The 21,381-nt window shown below is 37.8% G+C and overlaps 1 protein-coding gene across 1 annotated transcript in view; it reads right to left on the bottom strand.

Moving 5' to 3' along the window:
* PRKAR2A (protein kinase cAMP-dependent type II regulatory subunit alpha) overlaps positions 1–21,381 on the bottom strand; it is a 120,490-nt gene that overhangs the window by 55,851 nt on the left and 43,258 nt on the right. Inside the window, exon 2 of the mRNA XM_001916256.5 lies at positions 2,842–2,877. Coding sequence (XP_001916291.1) covers positions 2,842–2,877 — 36 coding nt within the window. The remainder of the gene's footprint in view (positions 1–2,841; positions 2,878–21,381) is intronic.

Genomic DNA, 21,381 nt, shown 5'->3' with positions numbered 1-21,381 from the left:
TGGGAGTAAGTGGCTGAAGTGGGGTGGAAGACAAGATCCTTGGAGGAGAGGAGGTCAAGGAAGGGATGGGCTAAACATTGGAAGGACTATGTGGAAATAAGAAGGAACAACCCGAGGATTATTAGATGACTGAAACAAGGTTGGGCAGTGGCTGATAGAATATAATAATGTGAGGTCTGAGGAAGGAGAGAGAATGGTCTGGAAGCGGCAGTGAGGAGCAATAGAGACATTGACTCATCTCCTATCAGTGTTACAAAGAAGATGGAAGAGAAAAGAGCCATCATTTGAGAAGCCTGCAGGCAAGCCAAGCTTCAGCCAGAGCAGCAAGATGAAAGCTGCACTCAGAGAAGAGGCGAAGAATTTAGGGGATTTAGCTGAAGACTGACCAAGAGTTCCAGACGGTACAAGAAAGGGTCCTTAGAGATAGGAAGGGTAGTACTTAGGACCCATGTTGCCTTTGGGCACATTATCACCTCGACTGTTTCAAGTTACTTAACCTCTGCTTTGCTTCCAGTTTGCCATCTATACAATGGCATGTACTTCATAGTTTTAATGTGAGGGTTATATTCAACAATACAAGGCAGGCATTGAGAAAGACCTTAAAACTGTGTACCTAACACATATCTGCACTCAAAAAATATTGGCTATTGCTACAGGCTTTTTCCTCTCATGCATAACCATTTTGGATTCTTTTAAAAATCTTTTATTTTCACTTAACATTTGAATCAAATAGTTTTAAATCTTCAATAAGATTGCAAAATCTCAATGGAGAATGACGATACCATGCACTTGTCTGAGTCTTCCAAAGAGTTCAAGGACTGAATTACACTGACAGAAAGCTCAAGAGGCAATTTGTGAACTGTTAACACCATCTGTGATCTCTGGAGGAGATGTTACTGTACTCTCCATCTCCCAGATCTGTCCTATAGATGTCAAGGGATATTACTAATCTTTTGGGAAAAAAGGTGTGCAGGGCAGGGATGAATAGACATGAGAGACAATACCTCTTGAGTCTGGCACAACCTTAATCCCTACTCTATTTCCTCTCTGTAAATGACTCTCTATACATAAGGACATATTCTTCAATCTCCTTTCAACAGACTTTGGTTCTGAAAACATAATTGAACAGATCTTCTCAAAGAAAAGGACAGAGGGACAGAAAAGGAATTCCGAGCCTTATCAGCTCTTAAATCATTAGACAATTTTTTTTTTTTAGGAAGATTAGCCCTGAGCTAACATGAACTGCCAATCCTCCTCTTTTTGCTGAGGAAGACTGGACCTGAGCTAATATCCGTGCCCATATTCCTCTACTTTATATGTAGGATGCCTGCCACAGCATGGCTTGCCAAGCGGTGCCATGTCTGCACCTGGGAGTTGAACCAGCGAACCCCGGGCTGCCAAAGCAGAACATGTGCACTTAACTGCTGCACCACTGGGCCGGCCCCCATAAGACAAGTTAAAAGCAAGAAACCTTCCTAAAACAAGGGCATGTGAAAGAAGAAGTGATACACACAGCTCGCAGAGCAATTATGAAATACATTAACATCCCAATTGTACAACCAAATAAATTCTAGATGTATCAAAAGTCAAACATTTTAATTATAAGAAAAACTTTCAGAAAACATATTTATCAGCTGTATGAAAAGAGAGGGACCTTCTCAGCCTAGGAGCAATCATGAAAAAAAAGTAGAGGATGTATATATTCAATAAGTATTTACTAACTGCCTGCTATGTGCCAGGCAGTGTCCAAGGTACCAGTCACATATTAAAATTTTTGAGTCAGGGGCAGGCCCCGTGGCTGAGTGGTTAAGTTTGCATGCTCTGCTTCAGTGGCGTGGGGTTTGCCAGTTCAGATCCTGGGAGCACACCTACTTACCACTCATCAAGCCATGCTGTGGCAGCATCCCACATAGAAGAACTAGAATGACCTAGAACTAGGATATACAACTATGTACTGGGATTTTGGGGAGAAAGAAAAAAAAAGAGGAAGATTGGCAACAAATGTTAGCTCAGGGCCAATCTTCCTCACCAAAACAAACAAACAAACAAAAAAGCATACTTTAAAATTTTGAGTCAATAAAAAATAGTAAAACTATAATAAGTAGCATAACCAACCTGGAAAATTTTGCATTAAAAATTTCAAAAGATTAAAAGTCATGAGAGAAATTTACTCAAACTTATAAAAAAGAATCTAGACCATACTAGATAAAAGGTAAAAATATTACCAAACTAGTCTCATACAAGAAAATAAAAATAGACTTCTCATATTTGAAAAATGCTCATTTTTGTTAATAATCAAAGGAATGCCAAAATAAAACAATCTGAGGTACTATTTTACATCTAAATAAAAGGAGTAGGCACTGTCCATATTAGTGAAATCGTGGTGGAAAACAGGCCTTTGCAAGGTGTCTTTCTCCCTGCAACCTCTTTTGTAGACCATCTCTAGAAAATAACACACAGAGAAAGCCATGGCAATGTTTAGTTTCTGACCAGAGAATGCCATTCCTCGTACTATAACTGAGGAAATAATTTAAGTGGCTCAAAACATATGCAAGAAGTTAATGGCAGCATAATCTAGAACACCAGAAATAGTAATAGGAAAAGCAGCCATAATTATGAACACATGGAAAAATATTAATGACATAAATGAGAAAAACTACAGCAATATAAAAATACTCAGAACTTAAAATGAAACAGAATGAAGGAATCACAGGTAATTTTTATAATGTTCTTTAGTGCTGGTAATTTATCTTTTAATTAAAAAGGTCAGTTTATTTTTATTTAAGATAATCCTATCTTAAAATAGTATTTTAGCAGTATGTTATGAAAAAGAACACATACCTGATACTCGTCGATCAAATCTGCTAGGAACTGGAACTGCAATACAAAGAAGAAGCAACATTTAGTTGTCATGTCTCATGAACCCATTTTTACTCTCCCTTTTTGGAAAGATGTTTGACAAAGCACCTCAATACCAAGTGGTGGGTCAATTCATAATCTTCTATAATCAACCACAGAGTAGATCAAGATGATCATATAAAGACAACATAGAGAACAATACACCTCTTTGAAAACAAGCTCTTTATAACTCAAGGTGGCAATTTTATTTCTGCTTACATCCATGTTCCATCTAATTTGCATCATACCAAATGAAGAAGTCTACCAAATTTATTGCTAATGTTAGGATATAGTTAAATTTTCTTCTTTAACAGTCTTCAAGAATAATCTGAAGACCTGTTAGAAAATATCATTTAAATTTCATTTTAAAATAATTTAATGAGTATTGCACTAAAATGAAAAATAAATTAACCATTCAGTTATACTCTCCCTCAATACGACTGGGTTTTCTCCTGCCCACGGTCAGTGTATTAATCAGAAAAATGTACCAGATGTCTTTAGGTTGAAAAAAATACAAAATTTTTCTCTTGGCTAATTTCCATTTATCATTTATCATTCCTTATATTTAATGGTTATCTAAATTCTCACTACTAAACCATATCATTGGAATAAGGCTTTATTTCTTTACCTTCAAAGCTTAATCTGATTATTTTTATTAAAAAATAAAATAAAATACACCTTCTCATCCTCCAAAAAAAAGAGAAATTTGAAGATTAATGAAAAACAAATTGAAGATGGCTCAGAGAGCCAAATTCAACTAATGTGAGGCCTCTGAAACAAGAAGAGGCCCAGGATGGAGGCAAATGACCATTCATCATGATAAGACTAGAATTATCTTTTTGCATAGCATGGGATCAAGGTCATGTTACTGGAACAAACTTGCAAAAATTCCAAAGAAAACCCCAGGCATTACTGATAGAAAGTACCTACAATAGTGCCTCACTACTTCCTCAAAGAAAGAGTGGATTAGTCAAAATTAATCCACCCACCAGAAAAGAAAGATGATAAATTCAGTTCAAAAAGTACAGGTAGGGTACCTAGTATGTGCCATGCCCTATACTAGACAATTGGGGAGATAAGAGTAAACAAAACAAAGACCCCTGATTTCATAGAGCTTGCACTCTAGCTTGAGGAGTGTGATAGAGTTTGCTTTGATCATTTAAAACACACATGCCTGTCACTCAGGTTGACAGATGAAATGTATACCAGCTTAAACCCTCAATCCAGGCCTCATGGGATTTCCATAAAGCTCCACTAAACATTAGTGTATAACCTAAAATTATAAAACACACAATAAAACAATTTAGCATCAGTGCTATGAAGGGAAACCTCAAACAAAGGGTCAGATATCAAGATTACAGAATTGTTATAAAATAAGAACAGCACGTTTAAAATAATTAAGAACATAGAAGAAGGAAACAAAAGCATAAAGAAAAGGATAAGATACAACCAAAAACAACCATGGAGAATTGAAAATAAGCTTGAGATATGAGGAAAAAACCAAACCTTAGTCATTGAAATTAAAAACTGTAATGCAAGGCATCCTCTCTCAGTACATAACATCTAAAAATGCTGGAAAAATCATTTAAAAATGTCACTATCAACAACCTACCACAACAATATTGATTTAAATGTATAGACAGATGTAGGGCCAGCCCCAGTGGCCTAGTGGCTAAGTTTGGCATGCTCCACTTCAGTGGCCTGGGTTCAGTTCCCAGATGCAGATCTACACCACTGGTCTGTCAGTGGCCATGCTGTGGTAGTGGCTCACATACAAAAAGAGGAAGACTGGCTACAGATGTTAGCTCAGGGTGAATCTTCCTCAGCAAAAAGAGGAAAACAGGCAATAGACATTAGCTCAGGATGAATCTTCCTCAGCAAAAAAAAAAGACAGAAATGTATAGATGTAAATCACAAGGGAAATTAGAAAATACTTTGAGACAAGTGAAAACAAAAGTACGATATACCAAAACTTATGGGATACACTGAAAGCAGTGCTAAGAGGAAATTTTATAGCTGTAAATGCCTACATTTAAAAAGAAGAAAGATCTCAAATTAATAATCTAACTGCATATCTTAAGTAGAAAAGAAAAGAGCAAACTAAACACAAAGCTAGCAGAAAGAAGAAAATTCAGAGTGGAGATAAACTATAAAATAGAGCATAGAAAAATAATACAAAACTCAATGAAACGGGGAGCAAAATGTCAGGGTGAGCTGACCCGGGATTCTCTCCCCTCCGAAATACAACAAAAGATTGGAAGAACTGAATTTCAGAGAATAAACATAATGCCAGCTCGTTAGAGACCTACAATACCAAGAAGGCGGAGATCATAAACCTTGCTTTACACCTTCGGAGGTGCTGGAACGGTGGGAGAGAACATCGCTCCGTCCCCTAGAGTCTGCGATTCCTGCGGCGTGGGTGGGGAAGGAGTGGGGGAGGGGCCGCGTGACGGGGGATCATCCAGGACTCCTGCCGCTGATTCAGTGGAGACCCACTGACAGGGGGAAAGCTTCCGTTGGCGGGGACCCTATAAATCAAGGCCCTTGGGAGACCAGAGAACAGAACTGATCTGAACCCAGACCGGCGCGTGTGAGTAACAGCCCCTCCCCCCCAGCAAAGCCACTGGGCGCAGCGATCTTGACCCAAGGCGGAGAGCTAACACGCTGCTCTTGACCCCCATCTAGTGGCGACAGGCTGTAACTGCAACTGAATTCTACCACCAAGAGAAAAATCCGCTCCTCTACCATCCAGCAATTTATAAAAGACCCAGACCAGAAGGAAAACAATAAAAACACAGAATTAAGTCCTGAGGACTTGGAATTAGGTAAACTAAGTGATAATGAATTCAGAGCAGCTATAATCAAAAAACTCAATGAGGTAGAGAGAAAGATAGAGAAACAAGCCGAGTTCTGGAGTTAATTCACAAAAGAGATTGAAATCATAAAGAAGAATCAAACAGAATTACTTGAGATGAAAAACACAATGGACCAAATAAAACAGAATACGGATTCCCTGAATGCCCGTGTAGACAACATAGAGGAGAAAATTAGCATAATCGAGGACAGACAGGCTGAATGGCGCCAGACAGAGGAAGAAAGAGAACTAAGAATTTAAAAAAATGAGGAAAATCTCCGAGAGATAATGGATTCAATGAGGAATAAGAACATAAGGATCATAGGAATTCCCGAGAATATGGAAAAGGAAAATGGACCAGAAAGTGTGCTTAATGAAATTATTGAAGAGAACTTCCCAAATCTAGGGATCAACAGAGAAATGTGTGTAGAGGAGGGTTTTAGATCTCCTAGATTTGTCAATGTAAAAAGACCTACCGCAAGGCACATAATAGTAAAGTTGGCAAATAGGAATGATAAGGAGAGAATACTCAGGGAAGTAAGGAAAAAAAAGAGAATAACCTATAAAGGAGCCCCTATCAGACTGTCAGCGGATTTCTCTACAGAAACCCTACAAGCTAGGAGAGAATGGAGTGATATATTCAAAGCTTTAAAGGATAAAAACCTTCAGCCAAGAATACTCGATCCAGCAAGAATTTCCTTCAGATACGAGGGAGAAATTAAATCTTTTCCAGACAAACAAAAGTTAAGGGAATTTGTAACTAAAAGCCCTCCATTACAAGAAATCCTCAAGAAGGCTCTCATACTTGAAAAAAGAAAAAAGGGAGAAAGGGGACACAATCCACAGACTAGGGAGACCGATGGATAGAACCAGAACAGGATAGCAAATATTCAATTATAGCATTAGGGTAAAAGTAAGGAAACTACAAAAACAAGGACGATCTTAGCACTCTAACTACAAATTACTAAGACGAGTTGGAATAAAAAATGAAAATAATTATTTAGGAGGGGAAGAGCAAAGGGTCTAAATCAGTATTGGTCAAGTAGGTAAGAGACCACCAGAGAATAGATTATATTATACACGAGATTCTAAATACAAACTTCAAGGTAGACACTAAAATAAAGTACAGAACAGAGTCACAAATCATAGATAAGGAAAAATCTAAGAAACCCAGCATAAGAAATTGCAGTATTAAATGGGTAGTCTAAAGCACACAGGAAAAGAAACACAGGAAAACAAGATAATGAGCGACAGATTGACAGCATTAAGTCCACATGCATCAATAATCACTCTCAATGTGAACGGATTGAACTCTCCAATAAAAAGACACAGAGTGGCAAAATGGATTAAAGAACACGATCCAACAATTTGTTGCCTCCAGGAAACACACCTCAGCCCCAAGGACAAACACAGACTCAGGGTGAAGGGGTGGAGGACAATACTTCAAGCAAATAGCAAGGAAAAAAAGGCAGGTGTTGCAATTCTCATATCAGACCAAGTGGATTTCAAAATAAGAGAGGTAAAGAGAGACACAGAGGGACAATATATAATGATCAAAGGGACACTTCATCAAGAAAAAATAACGCTTATAAATATCTATGCACCCAACACAGGAGCACCAAGATTCATAAAGCAACTATTAACAGACCTAAAGGAAGATGTCAAAAACAACACAATAATAGTAGGGGACCTCAATACCCCACTCACATCAATGGACAGATCATCCAGACAAAAAATCAACAAGGAAATAGTGGAGCTGAATGAAAAACTAAAACAATTGGACTTAATAGACATATATAGATCACTCCACCCTGAAAGACCTGAATACACATTCTTCTCAAGTGCACATGGAACATTCTCTAGGATAGACCATATGTTGGGAAACAAGGCAAGCCTCTACAAATTTAAAAAAATTGAAATAATAACAAGCATCTTCTCAGATCATAGTGCTATAAGGCTAGAAATTAATTACAAGAAAAAAGCCGAGAAAGGCACAAAGATGTGGAGACTAAAGAACACACTACTGAACAAGCAATGGATCACTGAAGAAATTAAAGAAGAAATAAAAAAATACCTGGAAACAAATGAAAATGATAGCATGCCATACCAACTCATATGGGATACAGCAAAAGCTGTATTAAGAGGAAAATTCATCGCAATACAGGCACATCTTAACAAACAAGAAAAATCCCAAATAAGCAACCTTAAAGCACACCTAACTGAATTAGAGAAAAAAGAACAAATGAAGCCCAAAGTCAGCAGAAGGAGAGAAATAATAAAAATCACAGCAGAAATAAATACTATTGAAACGAAAAAGGCAGTAGAAAGGATCAATGAGACAAAGAGCTGGTTTTTTGAGAAGATAAAAAAAATTTACAAACCACTAGCCAGACTTACAAAGAAAAAAAGGGAGAAAGCTCAAATAAACAAAATCAGAAATGAGCGAGGAGAAATAACAACAGACTCTGCAGAAATACAACCGATTATAAGAGAATACTACAAAAAACTATATGCCAACAGAATGGATAACCTAGAGGAAATGGATAAATTCTTGGACTCCTACAATCTCAAAAAGCTCACTCAAGAAGAGGCAGACAATTTGAACAGACCAATCACAAGGAAAGAGATTGAAACAGCAATCAAAAACATCCCAAAGAATAAAACCCCAGGACCAGATGGCTTTCCTGGGGAATTCTACCAAACTTTCAGAGCTATTCCAAAAAATTAGGGAAGATGGAACACTTCCTAACACATTCTATGAGGCCAACATCATGCTGATACCAAAACCTGACAAGGACACCTCGAAAAAAGAGAACTACAGGCCAATATCACTGATGAACATAGATGCAAAAATTCTAAACAAAATTTTGGCAACCAGAATTCAGCAATTCATCAAAAGAATCATACATCAGGATCAGGTGGGATTCATACCAGGGACAAGGGCTGGTTCAACATCTGCAAATCAATCAATGTGATACACCACATCAACAAACTGAGGAATAAAAACCACATGATCATCTCAATAGATGCAGAGAAGGCATTTGACAAGATCCAACAGCCATTTATGATAAAAACTCTGAACAAAATGGGCATAGAAGGAAACTGCCTCAACATAATAAAGGCCATATACAACAAACCCATAGCCAACATCATATTCAACGGGCAAAAACTGAACCCCATCCCCCTGAAAACAGGAACGAGACAAGGATGCCCTCTATCACCACTCTTATTTAACATAGTACTGGAGGTCCTGGCCAGAGCAATCAGGCAAGAAAAAGGAATGAAAGGAATCCAAATAGGGAGGGAAGAAGTGAAACTCTCGTTGTTTGCAGACGACATGATCTTATATACAGAAAACCCCAAAGAATCCATTGGAAAACTGTTAGAAGTAATCAACAACTACAGCAAAGTTGCAGGGTATAAAATCAATTTGCATAAATCAGTAGCATTTCTATACTCCAGTAATGAACCAACAGAAAAAGAACTCAAGAATACAATACCATTCACAATCGCAACAAAAAGAATAAAATACCTTGGGGTAAATTTAACTAAGGAAGTGAAGGACCTATATAATGAAAATTACAAGGCCTTTCTGAGAGAATTGGATGACGACATAAGGAGATGGAAAGACATTCCATGTACATGGATTGGAAGAATAAACATAGTTAAAATGTCCATTCTACCTAAAGCAATCTACAGATTCAACGCCATCCCAATCGGAATCCCAATGACATTCTTTACAGAATTAGAACAAAGAATCCTAAAATTCATATGGGGCAACAAAAGACCCCGAATTTCTAAAGCAATCCTGAGAAAAAAGAACAAAACGGGAGGCATCACAATCCCTGACTTCAAAACATACTACAAAGTTACAGTAATCAAAACAGCATCGGACTGGTACAAAAACAGGTGCACAGATCAATGGAACAGAATTGAAAGCCCAGAAATAAAACCACACATCCATGGACAGCTTATCTTTGACAAAGGAGCTGAGGGCATACAACGGAGAAAAGAAAGTCTTTTCAACAAATGGTGCTGGGAAAACTGGAAAGCCACATGTAAAAGAATGAAAATTGACCATTCTTTTTCACCATTCACCAAAATAAACTCAAAATGGATTAAAGACCTAAAGGTGAGACCTGAAACCATAAGGCTTCTGGAAGAAAACGTAGGCAGTACACTCTTTGACATCAGTATTAAAAGGATCTTTTCGGACACCATGCCTTCTCAGAGAAGGGAAACAATAGAAAGAATAAACAAATGGGACTTCATCAGACTAAAGAGCTTCTTCAAGGCAAATGAAAACAGGATTGAAACAAAAACCAACCCACTAACTGGGAAAAAATATTTGCAAGTCATATATCTGACAAAGGCTTAATATCCATAATATATAAAGAACTCTTGCAACTCAACCACAAAACATCAAACAACCCAATCAAAAAATGGGCTGGAGACATGAACAGACATTTCTCCAAAGAAGATATACTGATGGCCAATAGGCACATGAAAAGATGCTCATCATCGCTGATCATCAGGGAAATGCAAATCAAAACTACACTAAGATATCACCTTACACCCGTTAGAATGACAAAAATATCTAAAACTAATAGCAACAAATGTTGGAGAGGTTGCGGAGAAGAAGGAACCCTCATACACTGCTGGTGGGAATGCAAACTGGTGCAGCCACTATGGAAAACAGTATGGAGATTCCTCAAAAAATTAAAAATAGAACTACCATACGATCCAGCCATCCCACTACTGGGTATTTACCGAAAGAGCTTGAAGTCAGCAATTCCAAAAGTCCTATGCACCCCAATGTTTATTGCAGCACTGTTTACAATAGCCAAGACGTGGAAGCAACCTAAGTGTCCAGCAACAGACGAATGGATAAAGAAGATGTGGTACATATATACAATGGAATACTACTCAGCTGCAAAACAGAACAAAATCATTCCATTTGCAATAACATGGATGGACCTTGAAAGAATTATGTTAAGTGAAATAAGCCAGTGAGAGAAAGATAATCTGTGTATGACTCCACTCATATGAGGAATTTAAAATTATGGACTAAGAACAGTTTAGTGGATACCAGGGGAGAGGTGGGGTGGGGGGTGGGCACAAAGGGTGAAGTGGTGCACCTACAACATGACTGACAAACATTAATGTACAATTGAAATTTCACAAGATTGTAACCTATCAATAACTCAATAAAAAAAAAAACTCAATGAAACTAAAAGTTGGTTCTTCAACTAAGAAAAAAGAAGAGAAGATTCAAATTACTAAAATCAGAAGTAAAAGTGGGAACATTACTGTCGAATATACAGTAAAAAAAAAAAAGGATTATAAGAGAATGTTATAACAAATAGTAATCCAACAAATTGGATAACCAAGATGAAATGGACAAATTCCTAGAAATACACAAACTTCCCAAGTGACTCAAGAAGAAAGAGAAAAATCGCAACAAACCTGTAACAAGTAAGGAGATGGAATTGGTAATCAAAAACCTCCTAACAAAGAAAAGCCCAGGACCAGTCTTCACTGGTAAACTCTACTAAATATTTAAAGAATTAACACCAGCCCTTCTCACACACTTCCAAAAAATTGAAGAGGAGGGAAAACTTCCTAACTCATTTTATAAGGCCAGCATTACTCTGATACCAAAGCCAGACAAAGATACAAGTAAAAGAAATATCCATTACAAATACAGACACGAAAATCCTCAAAAGAAATACCAGCACACCAAATCCAGCAAAATGTTAAAGGGATTACACACCATGACCAAGTGGGATTTATCCCAGGAAGGGGAGGGTGGTTCAGCATAATAATATCAGGCAATATACACCACGTTAATAAAATGAAGGGAAAAAAATGATCATCTTGATGCAGAAAAAGCATTTAACAAAACTCAACACTCTTTCATGATTTAAAAAAAATTGAGGGGCCAGCCTGGTGGCTCAGCAGTTAAGTGTGCACATTCTGCTTCAGTGGCCCAGGGTTCACCCGTTCAGATCCCGGGTGCAGACATGGCACCACTTGGCAAGCCATGCTGTGGTAGGTGTCCCACATATAAAGTAGAGGAAGATAGGCACAGATGTTAGCTCAGGGCCAGTCTTCCTCAGCAAAAAGAGGAGGATTGGCAGCAGACGTTAGCTCAGAGCTAATCTTCCTCAAAATAAATAAATAAATAAATAAATAAACTGAGAATACAAGGGAACTTCCTCAACATGATAAAGCCATATATGAAAAACCCACAGCTAACACCATCCTCAATGGTAAAAGATTGAAAGCTTTTTCCCTAAGATCAGGAATGAGATAGAATGTCTGCCTTTGCCACTTCTATTTAATATATTACTAGAAGTTCTAGCCAAAGCAATTAGGAAAGAAAAGGAAATAAAAGGCATCCAAATTGGAAAGGAAAAAGTACTATTATCTCTGTTCGCAGAATGACACAATCTTATATATAGAAAACCCTGAAAAATCCACAAAAACATTGTTAGACCTAATAAATGAATACAGCAAAGCTGCAGGATATAAAATCAACACTCAAAATTCTATTTCTATACAATTGCAATGAACCATCCAAAAAGGAAAATTTTTTAAAAATCCATTCACAACAGCATCAAAAAGAATAAAATATTTAGGAATAAAGTTAACCAAGGAGGTGAAAGATTTGTACATTAAAAACTACAAAACATTGCTGAGAAAATTAAATTAAAGAAGACATAAATAATCTTCTCACAATGTATATGTATATCAAATCATCATGTTGTACACTTTAAATATCCTACAATCATACTTGTCAATTATACCTATATAAAGCTGGAAAATAAAAGACATAATAAATGAAAAAGACATCTCATGTTAATGGACTGGAAGACAATATTGCTAAGACAACAATATTTACCCAAAGAAATAAACAGATTCAATGCAATCCCTATCAAAATTCCAACAGTGTTTTTTACAGAATTAGAAAAACCTACCCTAAAATTCATATGGAATCTCAAGGGATCTTAACTAGCTAAAATCATCTTGGGGAAAAAAAACAAAGTTGGAGGACTCACACTTCCTGATTTCAAAACTTAGTACAAAGCCTGTTTGAATAATCAAAATAGTGTGGTACTGGCATAGGGGTAGACATATAGATCCATGGAATCGAGAGCACAGAAATAAACCCTCACATATATGAACTGATTTTCAATAAAAGTGCCAAGACCATCCAATGGGGAAAGGACAGTCTTTTCAACAAATGGGGCTGGGAAAACTAGATCTCCACATGCAAAAAATAAAGTTGGGCCCTTATCTTTTACCATATATAAAAATTAACTCATGAGCCAGCCCTAATGGCCTAGAGGTTAAAGTTCGGCGTGCTCTGCTTCAGCGGCCCAGGTTTGGTTCCTGGGTACAGAACCACACCACTTGCCTGTTAGTAGCCATGCTATGGCGGCAGCTCACATAGAAGAACTAGAAGGACTTACAACTAGAATACACACCGATGTACTAGGGCTTTGGGGAGGAAAAAAATAAAAGGGGACTATTGGCAACAGATGTTAGCTTAGGGCAAATCTTTCCCAGCAAAAAAAATAACTCAAAATGGACTAAAGACGTAAAATTAAGAGCTAAAACTAAAAAACTCTTAAAAGAAAACATAGGGGAAAATTTATGACACTGCATTTAGTAATGATTTCTTGGATATGACACCAAGAAGGATATGGAAAAAGGGAAAAATAGATAAATTGGACTACATCAAAATTTAAAACTGTGCATCAAAAGACAAAATCAACAGAGTGAAAAGGCAACCCATGGAATGGCAGAAAATATCTGTAAATAATATATCTATTACATCCAGAATAAAGAACTCCTACAACTCAACCACAAAAAAAAAAGACTGCTTTTAAGATGGGCAAAGGACTAGAATAGACTTTTCTCCAAAGAAAATATACAAATGGCTAATAAGCACATGAAAAGATTCTCAATGTCACTAATCATTAGGGAAATGCAAATCAAAAACACAATAAGATACCACTTCACACCCATTAGGATGGTTACTATTAAAAAAAAAAAGAAAACAAATGTTGGCAAAGATGTGGAGAAATTGGAACTATTGCGCACTATTTGGGGGAATATAAAATGGTGCAGCTGTTGTGGAAAACAGCAAGATGGTTCCTCAAAAAATTAAAAATAGGGGGCCAGCCCGTGGCCGAGTGGTTAAGTTCTTGCGCTCCACTGCGGCGGCCCAGGGTTTCGCTGGTTCAGATCCTGGGCAAGAACATGGCACTGCTCGTCAGTCCACATTGAGGCGGCGTCCCACATGCCACAACTGGAAGAATCTGCAACTAAGATATACAACTATGTACCGGGGGGGGTTTAAAAAAAAATTAAAAATAGAATTATCATATGGTCCAGTAATTCCACTTATGGGTATATATCCAAAAGAATTGAAAGCAGGGTCTCAAAGGGATACTAGTATTATTCAGGAAAGCCAAAGGGTGGAAGCAACTCAAGTGTCTACTGATGGATGAGTAGATTAAACAGAATGTGGTATACACATATAATGGGATATTATTCAGCCTTTATTTTATTTTTTTGAGGAAGATTAGTCCTGAGCTAACACCCTCTGCCAATTCGCCTCTTTTTGCTGAGGAAGACTGGCCCTGAGCTAACATCTGTGCCCATCTTCCTCTACTTTATATGTGGGCAGCCTAGGTCTACACCAGGGATCCGAACCAGCAAACCCCAGGCCACTGAAGCGGAACATGCGAACTTAACTGCTGCACCACTGGCAGGCCCCTATTCAGCCTTTAAAAGGAAGGAAATTCTGACACTTGCTACAACATGGATGAATCTTGAAAATATTATGCTAAGTGAGTCAGTCACAAAAATACAAATACTGTATCATTTCACTTATATGAGGTACCTAGAGTAGTCAAATTCATAGAGATAGAAAGTAGAATAGTGGTTGCCAGGAGTTGGTGGGAGGGCAGAGAGGGGAGTTATTTAATGGGTACAGAGTTTCACTTTGCAATACGTAAAGAGTTCTAGAGATAGTGATGATGGTCACATAACATTGTGAATATACTTAATGGCAATGAATTGTAACTTAAAAATGGTAAATTTTATTTGTGTATTTGACCACAATTTAAAATTTTTAAAAATACATGTACAACAAAGATTGACATTACAAAGTATGTGAGTGTACACATGTGCATGTGTGAATAAAGAGGAAGTGAGAGATAAAGGAAGCATGGTAAAGTGTTACCAAGTGGTCACTCTAGGAGTTCACCGTTCTTCCAACTGTTCAGTAGGGCTGACATTTTTTCTCACAAATATTTAAAAGATCAATCTAAATGTAGGTCTTCAAATCAAACGATAAAATTTCATTTTTTTTCTGTTGTCAAATCATGTTTTTATATAACTAATTCAAAGTAAATTAAATGCATGAATAGTCTTTAAGAGTAAATTAAACAATTTGTTGAAAATCACTAAATTTATTTCATAATATACTGATCTAAAAATTTTAAAATGCAAATTTAAAATTACTATTTTCATATACCATACAAAAAAGACAAAATGATTTTTTAAATTCTTAAAGCATTCTCTGTTACTGTGAAAGAGTTCAAAAGTGAAAAAAAAAAAGGTTGATTTGCAGTGGAAAACGTAGTTAAAAACAAAAGAGATTTAAAACATTTAGGTTGAATGAAGGACTGAGTGGACGAAAAGGTAAACAAAATGAGTAATAACATGCAGCCTGGTAAACCTATGTGTTATTTAGGTTTTAAGTAGTACATGTCTTGTAAACTTTTATAAAGTCAGAAGAAAAGCTGCAGCTGGAGCAAGATACAAGCAAAGGCACACAGAGAATACAATCAATGACTACAACAGTCAAAGAGACCATCTTATTCTAATTTCACCAGTGCTTAGAGAGCTCAAAACAGAGCACATTAGACTTTACGTGGATAAGACAAAATATTTAACCAGCATATAACAAAAATGAGAAAATCTTCCAGCAGAAAACAATGCCTAAAATGTTCTTCTTTTTCTATCATAAACAAATACTCATAGGGAATAGAAAGACTTAAAATTTAGGTTACCTGATCTGAAAACATATGCCTCAAAAACACTAACATATGCAATCTCAGTGGAAAATAAAATTCATCATTCCTGACAAAAACAACTGCTAAATGCTGACATGCCCTGAAAATTAAAACATGGTTCTTGGAGCAGGTAGAATACTATATGTGGTGAATAACATTAAGAACATGCTAGAGAATTTGAAAACATTTCCAAAAGTCTCTCCTAATTTAAATTCAAACGTGATGTACAAGATAACAGAATCTTCGCTATGAATGTAGCAGAAATGGCATAAAAACATGGAGAACATAATCCAAACACAACAAGGGCAGGGCAAAGCTCAGGAGGACACAAGATTCCATGACTGTTGAAAAGGCAAATAGCAGTAACATTCAGCTTAAAGTTGGGTTGGTAGGATGTTAGCAGCACGGACTGTGTGCAGAGGCAGATGATGGGAGCAGGGCATTAATGAGGGCCTTCTGTTTGGGGGACTAGTGTAACATAGCATAGCACAGTAAATCTCAACAGTAGAATACAAGGCAGCTGTTAAGGCACATCCATTGCCAGGAAGGGCTGCCACCAGTGGGTGGCAGATGTGCTAGGCCCCCAGAGGTCAGGGGATGAAAGTGTGCCTTGGGCAGATAGCCTGAGACAAGCCCCAAAGACAAGAAAGTTTTTAGGAGAGTGTAAATGTCCCAGGGTGCCTAGAAACACAGATGAGGGAGAAGCAGGGTGTCAGGAGAGGACCACTCAATGAGGCAAGAGAAGTGCTGGGCAACCCATTTAGGGTTCTAAGACCCAATCAGTCAACTAGAGGGCTCACTGTGGGCTCAAATTAAAAAAAGAAAAGAAATCCACCATGACATATAAATTCATTCTGCTTTCTCTGTGAGTCAGAAGAGGGAAAGATGTTATTCTTTCTTCATTTTTTTTTTCTTTCTGTAGAATCTTTCTGCTGCTTAAACTAGGTACACGATCATCAAAGTTTAAACAAAAGCTCCAATGGTGTATTTGCCTTGGTATGGTAGTTTCTGCTAGTATATGTCAACCTGTGCTAATAATGAGGCCTACCTCATTGAGCCTTGTCTCTTGTCCATCCAACATTTGATATCCATCTTCCCACTATCTACCCACGGAAAGACTCTTATCCGACCCTGCTAGGGCCTCTAATTACATAATTCACACAGCCACTTCCCACAAACACCAAGCTCCTCAAATGAGGTGTTCTGTGGGCTGATCATTCTTTTTTTCTTTTTTATTGAAGTATAATTGACATACAATATTATATTAGTTCCAGGTGTACAACATAGTCATTCAATATTTATATGTATTACGAAATGCTCACCACAATAAGTCTATTTAACTTCTGTCATCATGTAAAGTTATTACAATATTATTGACTATACTCTCTATGCTGTACCATGACCATTCTTTTTTTGAGGCTTTTGCAACCTGGCTTTCAACTATTATTAAAATAGCTTTCTCTAAAATCACAATTTTCCTCTATATTGTTCTTCCATATTCACTAATTCCTCTATCCTTGAACTAAATAAAAATCACTCAATATTGGTTGGTACCAAACACATATTCATTCATTCAACAAATAATTACTGAGCCCTTCAATGATAGGCACTGTGCTATCCAGCAGGGAAATAAAAGTGATTGAGATATGGTATCTCCCCACAAAGATCTTAGAAGCTAGCTGAGGAGTGACCACAAATAATCATATCATAATCATAACCGTGTGATACATACTACAACACAGGTGAATAGAGTGCTCTGTGAGCATACAGGAGGAGGGTCTAGAGAGAGGGAAGGAAGGTCCCAGGTCTACAGAAAGGTCTAAGTCTAAGTACGGTAGGGTTGGAAAATGAGCAAGCCTGTGGTTTCCAGAAAGGAAAGGAATATACGGCATGAATATAACCAATGTGGGAAAAGAGCACAGACATGAAGGTGAAGAGATGAGCAAGGGCCACTTTGGAAGCCATCCTGCAGCAAAGCAGTATCTAGAAGTAGCAAACTGGTTATTTCTATGTATTTTCTGTATCCTCCAGCTGGGGGAGGAGAGCAGGAACAAAGATTAAAATACCTCATAAAGATTCCCTTGGATGTGACTGCAAAACCAAAGGAGGAAGTATGGAGAACAGTATCCAAGGCTTAATGGAAGAAGTATAAATTGGGAGAAAAGGAAACAAAGAACTCTCCATCCAAGAACTAGGGAGTGGCAAGAAAGTCCTACAGTATAGAATATCTATCCCTTTTCCTCCACCGATTCTCCACTTGCAGGCCTTCTGCTTCCTCGATAAGCGGACAAGACCACTGGGAAGAGGGTGGGGATTTGGACACCCCAAACAGGGTGTAATTGAACATAATCACTTGGAAATGTTCCCCATGAGTGGATCAGCTGTGGACACAGCACTCCTGTTAAAATATAAAGGAAATGAAGCAAAGGGAGTCATCACACTTTGGATTTTATAAAGATGACTTTGACTCTATAACTGGTGGAGGAAGGTAGTGGCTTAGGGTAAATGAGAAGAAAACAGATTCCAGAGATGTACAGAAGATAACCTCTACACAGTTTAGTGACGGACTCAACATTTACTCCACAAATGTCAATCAGATAAAATATAAAAGGCGAGATATTCAATATGGGTATCATTCAGTCTATAAATGAGGGTGCTGTCATGGATTTCAAAATCACAAAATGTCAAAGTTGCAAAGTATCTATGAAGTCATCTGGTCTGGCCATGGCAAGTAGGTTTCATCTCACGTGGCAACGCTACTTGATGTCATTGGTCCACCTGACTCATCCTTGATTCCTTTCCTTCTATCATTATTCATGTCTACTTCATTAATAACTCCATCTCCCTCTCACTTTATTTCTTGAATCAGTCTACCTTTCTCCATCTCCACTGTTATCCCCATCTGAAGTGCATCATTTCTTGCCTGGATGACTGCAATAGCCTCCCACTGCCGCCCCGCTGCCAAACTTGCTCCACATCAATCTATCTTCCGCACAGTTACCAGAGTGATCTTAAAATTTTGGAAGACAATTTGGCAGTTTCTGTCAAAGTTTTAAATGTGAACTGCCTTTTACCTAGCAACAATTCTACTTCTAGGAATAAATTCTAAACAAAATTCATATATGTACCCGTGCACACACACACATTACATACACACTCGTATACATGTGTGTGTATATATACACACATATAATCACTATAGCATTGTATGTAACAGCAAAAAAAAGGAAATAAAAACTTTCTAGAAAAAGAAATTAAAGAAATATTAGTATAGCTAGAGTATGAACCTCTATACAGCCATTAAAATGGATGCAATAGATCTATATGAACTGATAGGGAGACCTTCAAGATATATTAGGTGAAAAAAGCATGAGCACAGAATTATATAATCCTAGTTTTCTAAAAATTTTGTCTTCAATCAAACTATTACATGTCATAAATATAAAAGCCAAATAGTACTTACGGCCATAACTAAGAGAACAACATCATCAACAAAATACAGCAGTCCTCCAATTCATCTCTCCTTACCCTCAATTCCTGTTCCCTGGAGGCAACCACATCAACCCTTTTGGTTATTTCTCCGAGATCTACTTTATCTTTCCAAATAACACAGTTACGCTGTTATTTCTATTTTAATTTCAATTATCTTTTGACTTTCAACTCTAAAAAAGAGTAGAAATAGGGTTGCAGAGTAGCAGGATAGGATGACTTAGATCCCTGGCAACTTCATGAAGCTGCCTGTCCTACTGTCTCTGGACTACTATACTTCAGGCCTCCTTTAAGTGCTATTAGATTTTCTGCCACTCACAGACAAACCCAATCCTAATCAATACTAAATCCTAATCAATACAGAAGCAAAAGCAAATTTTGCCTATCAAGAGGAAGTAGAATCCTGGAAACTGTGGGGATGGAATAACAACATCTAACATTTATGTGCCAGGATCTGGCCTAAACACTTTATAGGTATTAAGTCATTTAATTCTCACAAAAACCTTATAAGGTACTACTTAATAGATAAAGAATCTAAGGCGAGAAAGGTTAAATAACTCACTCTACTAACAAAGGTGGAACCAGACTGTGTGGGAGGCAGTCTTAGCTTCATAGCCCATGCTCTCTCAGCCACACAGGTAGCTGTGGAAAGATAACATCCAGAATCACCCCAGGGATTCTAGCAGGGTAACTGGGTAACACTCACATCCATGCAACTTTGTGAAAGCATCCTCTTTCTTTTTTTAAGGAAGATTAGCCCTGAGCTAACTACTACCAATCCTCCTCTTTTTGCTGAGGAAGACTGGCCCTGAGCTAACATCCATGCCCATCTTCCTCTACTTTATACGTGGGACGCCTACCTACAGCATGGCTTTTGCCAAGCAGTGCCATGTCCACACCCAGGATCCAAGCCGGCAAGCCCCGGGCTGCCGAGAAGCGGAACGTGAGAACTTAACCACTGCGCCACCAGGCTGGCCCAGCATCTTCTTTCTTGAAATGCCTAAAACATCTCTTTAAATGAAGTTAAAAGCCACAATTAGAAATCTGTATCTGGAATCCTGATTGAATAATTCTGAGACTAGCTCAGTTTACCAAATATTAGTAGTTTCAAACTAATCAGAATTTACTGATGAACCAAGCCAAAACTGAGTACTTTTCTAAGATACGCATTAGCAATTTTTTAAAAAACTGGGTTCTTTTTTCATTTAAAATAAATTTAAGGGGCCAGTCCAATGGCCAAGTGGTTGAGTTTGTGCTCTCTGCTTCTGCAGCCCGGGGTTTTGCCGGTTCGGATCCCAGGTGCGGACATGGCACCACTTAATCAGGCCATGCTGAGGTAGCGTCCCACGTACCACAACCAGAGGCACTCACAACTAGGATATACAACTATGTACTGGGGGGCTTTGGGGAGAAGAAGAAGAAAAAAAAGATTGGCAACGGTTGTTAGCTCAGGTGCCAGACTTGATCTGCACAAGCTTCTTTCAGTCCTTCTGGATCTGGCCCAGCAGCAAGGCGGTATCAGGGTTCTCCAAAGCCAACTCCAAAGGAAGCAGAATCCAAAGCAGGAAAAATTGGGACATGTTTATTTTCTTCATTGTATGGTTTATGAAACTGTATATTTTTCAGGAATTTCTAAATCAAAACAACACACTGAATTCAGATAAATTCTTTAATCCGAAATTGACTTGCCCTTTCTATCCTGTGGGGCAAGGAGAGAGGTCTAAAAAGTATCAATGCTGACCACCTATAGAAACTAAGTAACATGAAAAAGATGGTAACTCTTGAGACTCTTAACTTTATAAAAGATAAGAAATAAGCAGATGTTTCTAAGCTTTAGAGGTTAGCAAATCCAGAAATAAATTTTCTCAGTTTCCCAGGCAGTTTGTTTGGTAAAGCATATGGAGCCATCCACTGGACAATAAAGTTTTCTCCTGAGTAGAACTAGACACTGGATGCAGCTGGGCCTTGCTGCAACCTCACTCCCTGGGAGGGTGCCAGCTGACCATCACATTCTGTCCCTTCTTCATTCTATTTGACCTCCCTGTCATC

The sequence above is a fragment of the Equus caballus genome, chromosome 16 (assembly GCF_041296265.1).
Source record: "Equus caballus isolate H_3958 breed thoroughbred chromosome 16, TB-T2T, whole genome shotgun sequence".
Classification (NCBI taxonomy): Eukaryota; Metazoa; Chordata; class Mammalia; order Perissodactyla; family Equidae; genus Equus; species Equus caballus.
The sequence above is the reverse complement of the archived record's forward strand: the minus strand, read 5'-3'. Positions and strand labels throughout refer to the sequence as shown.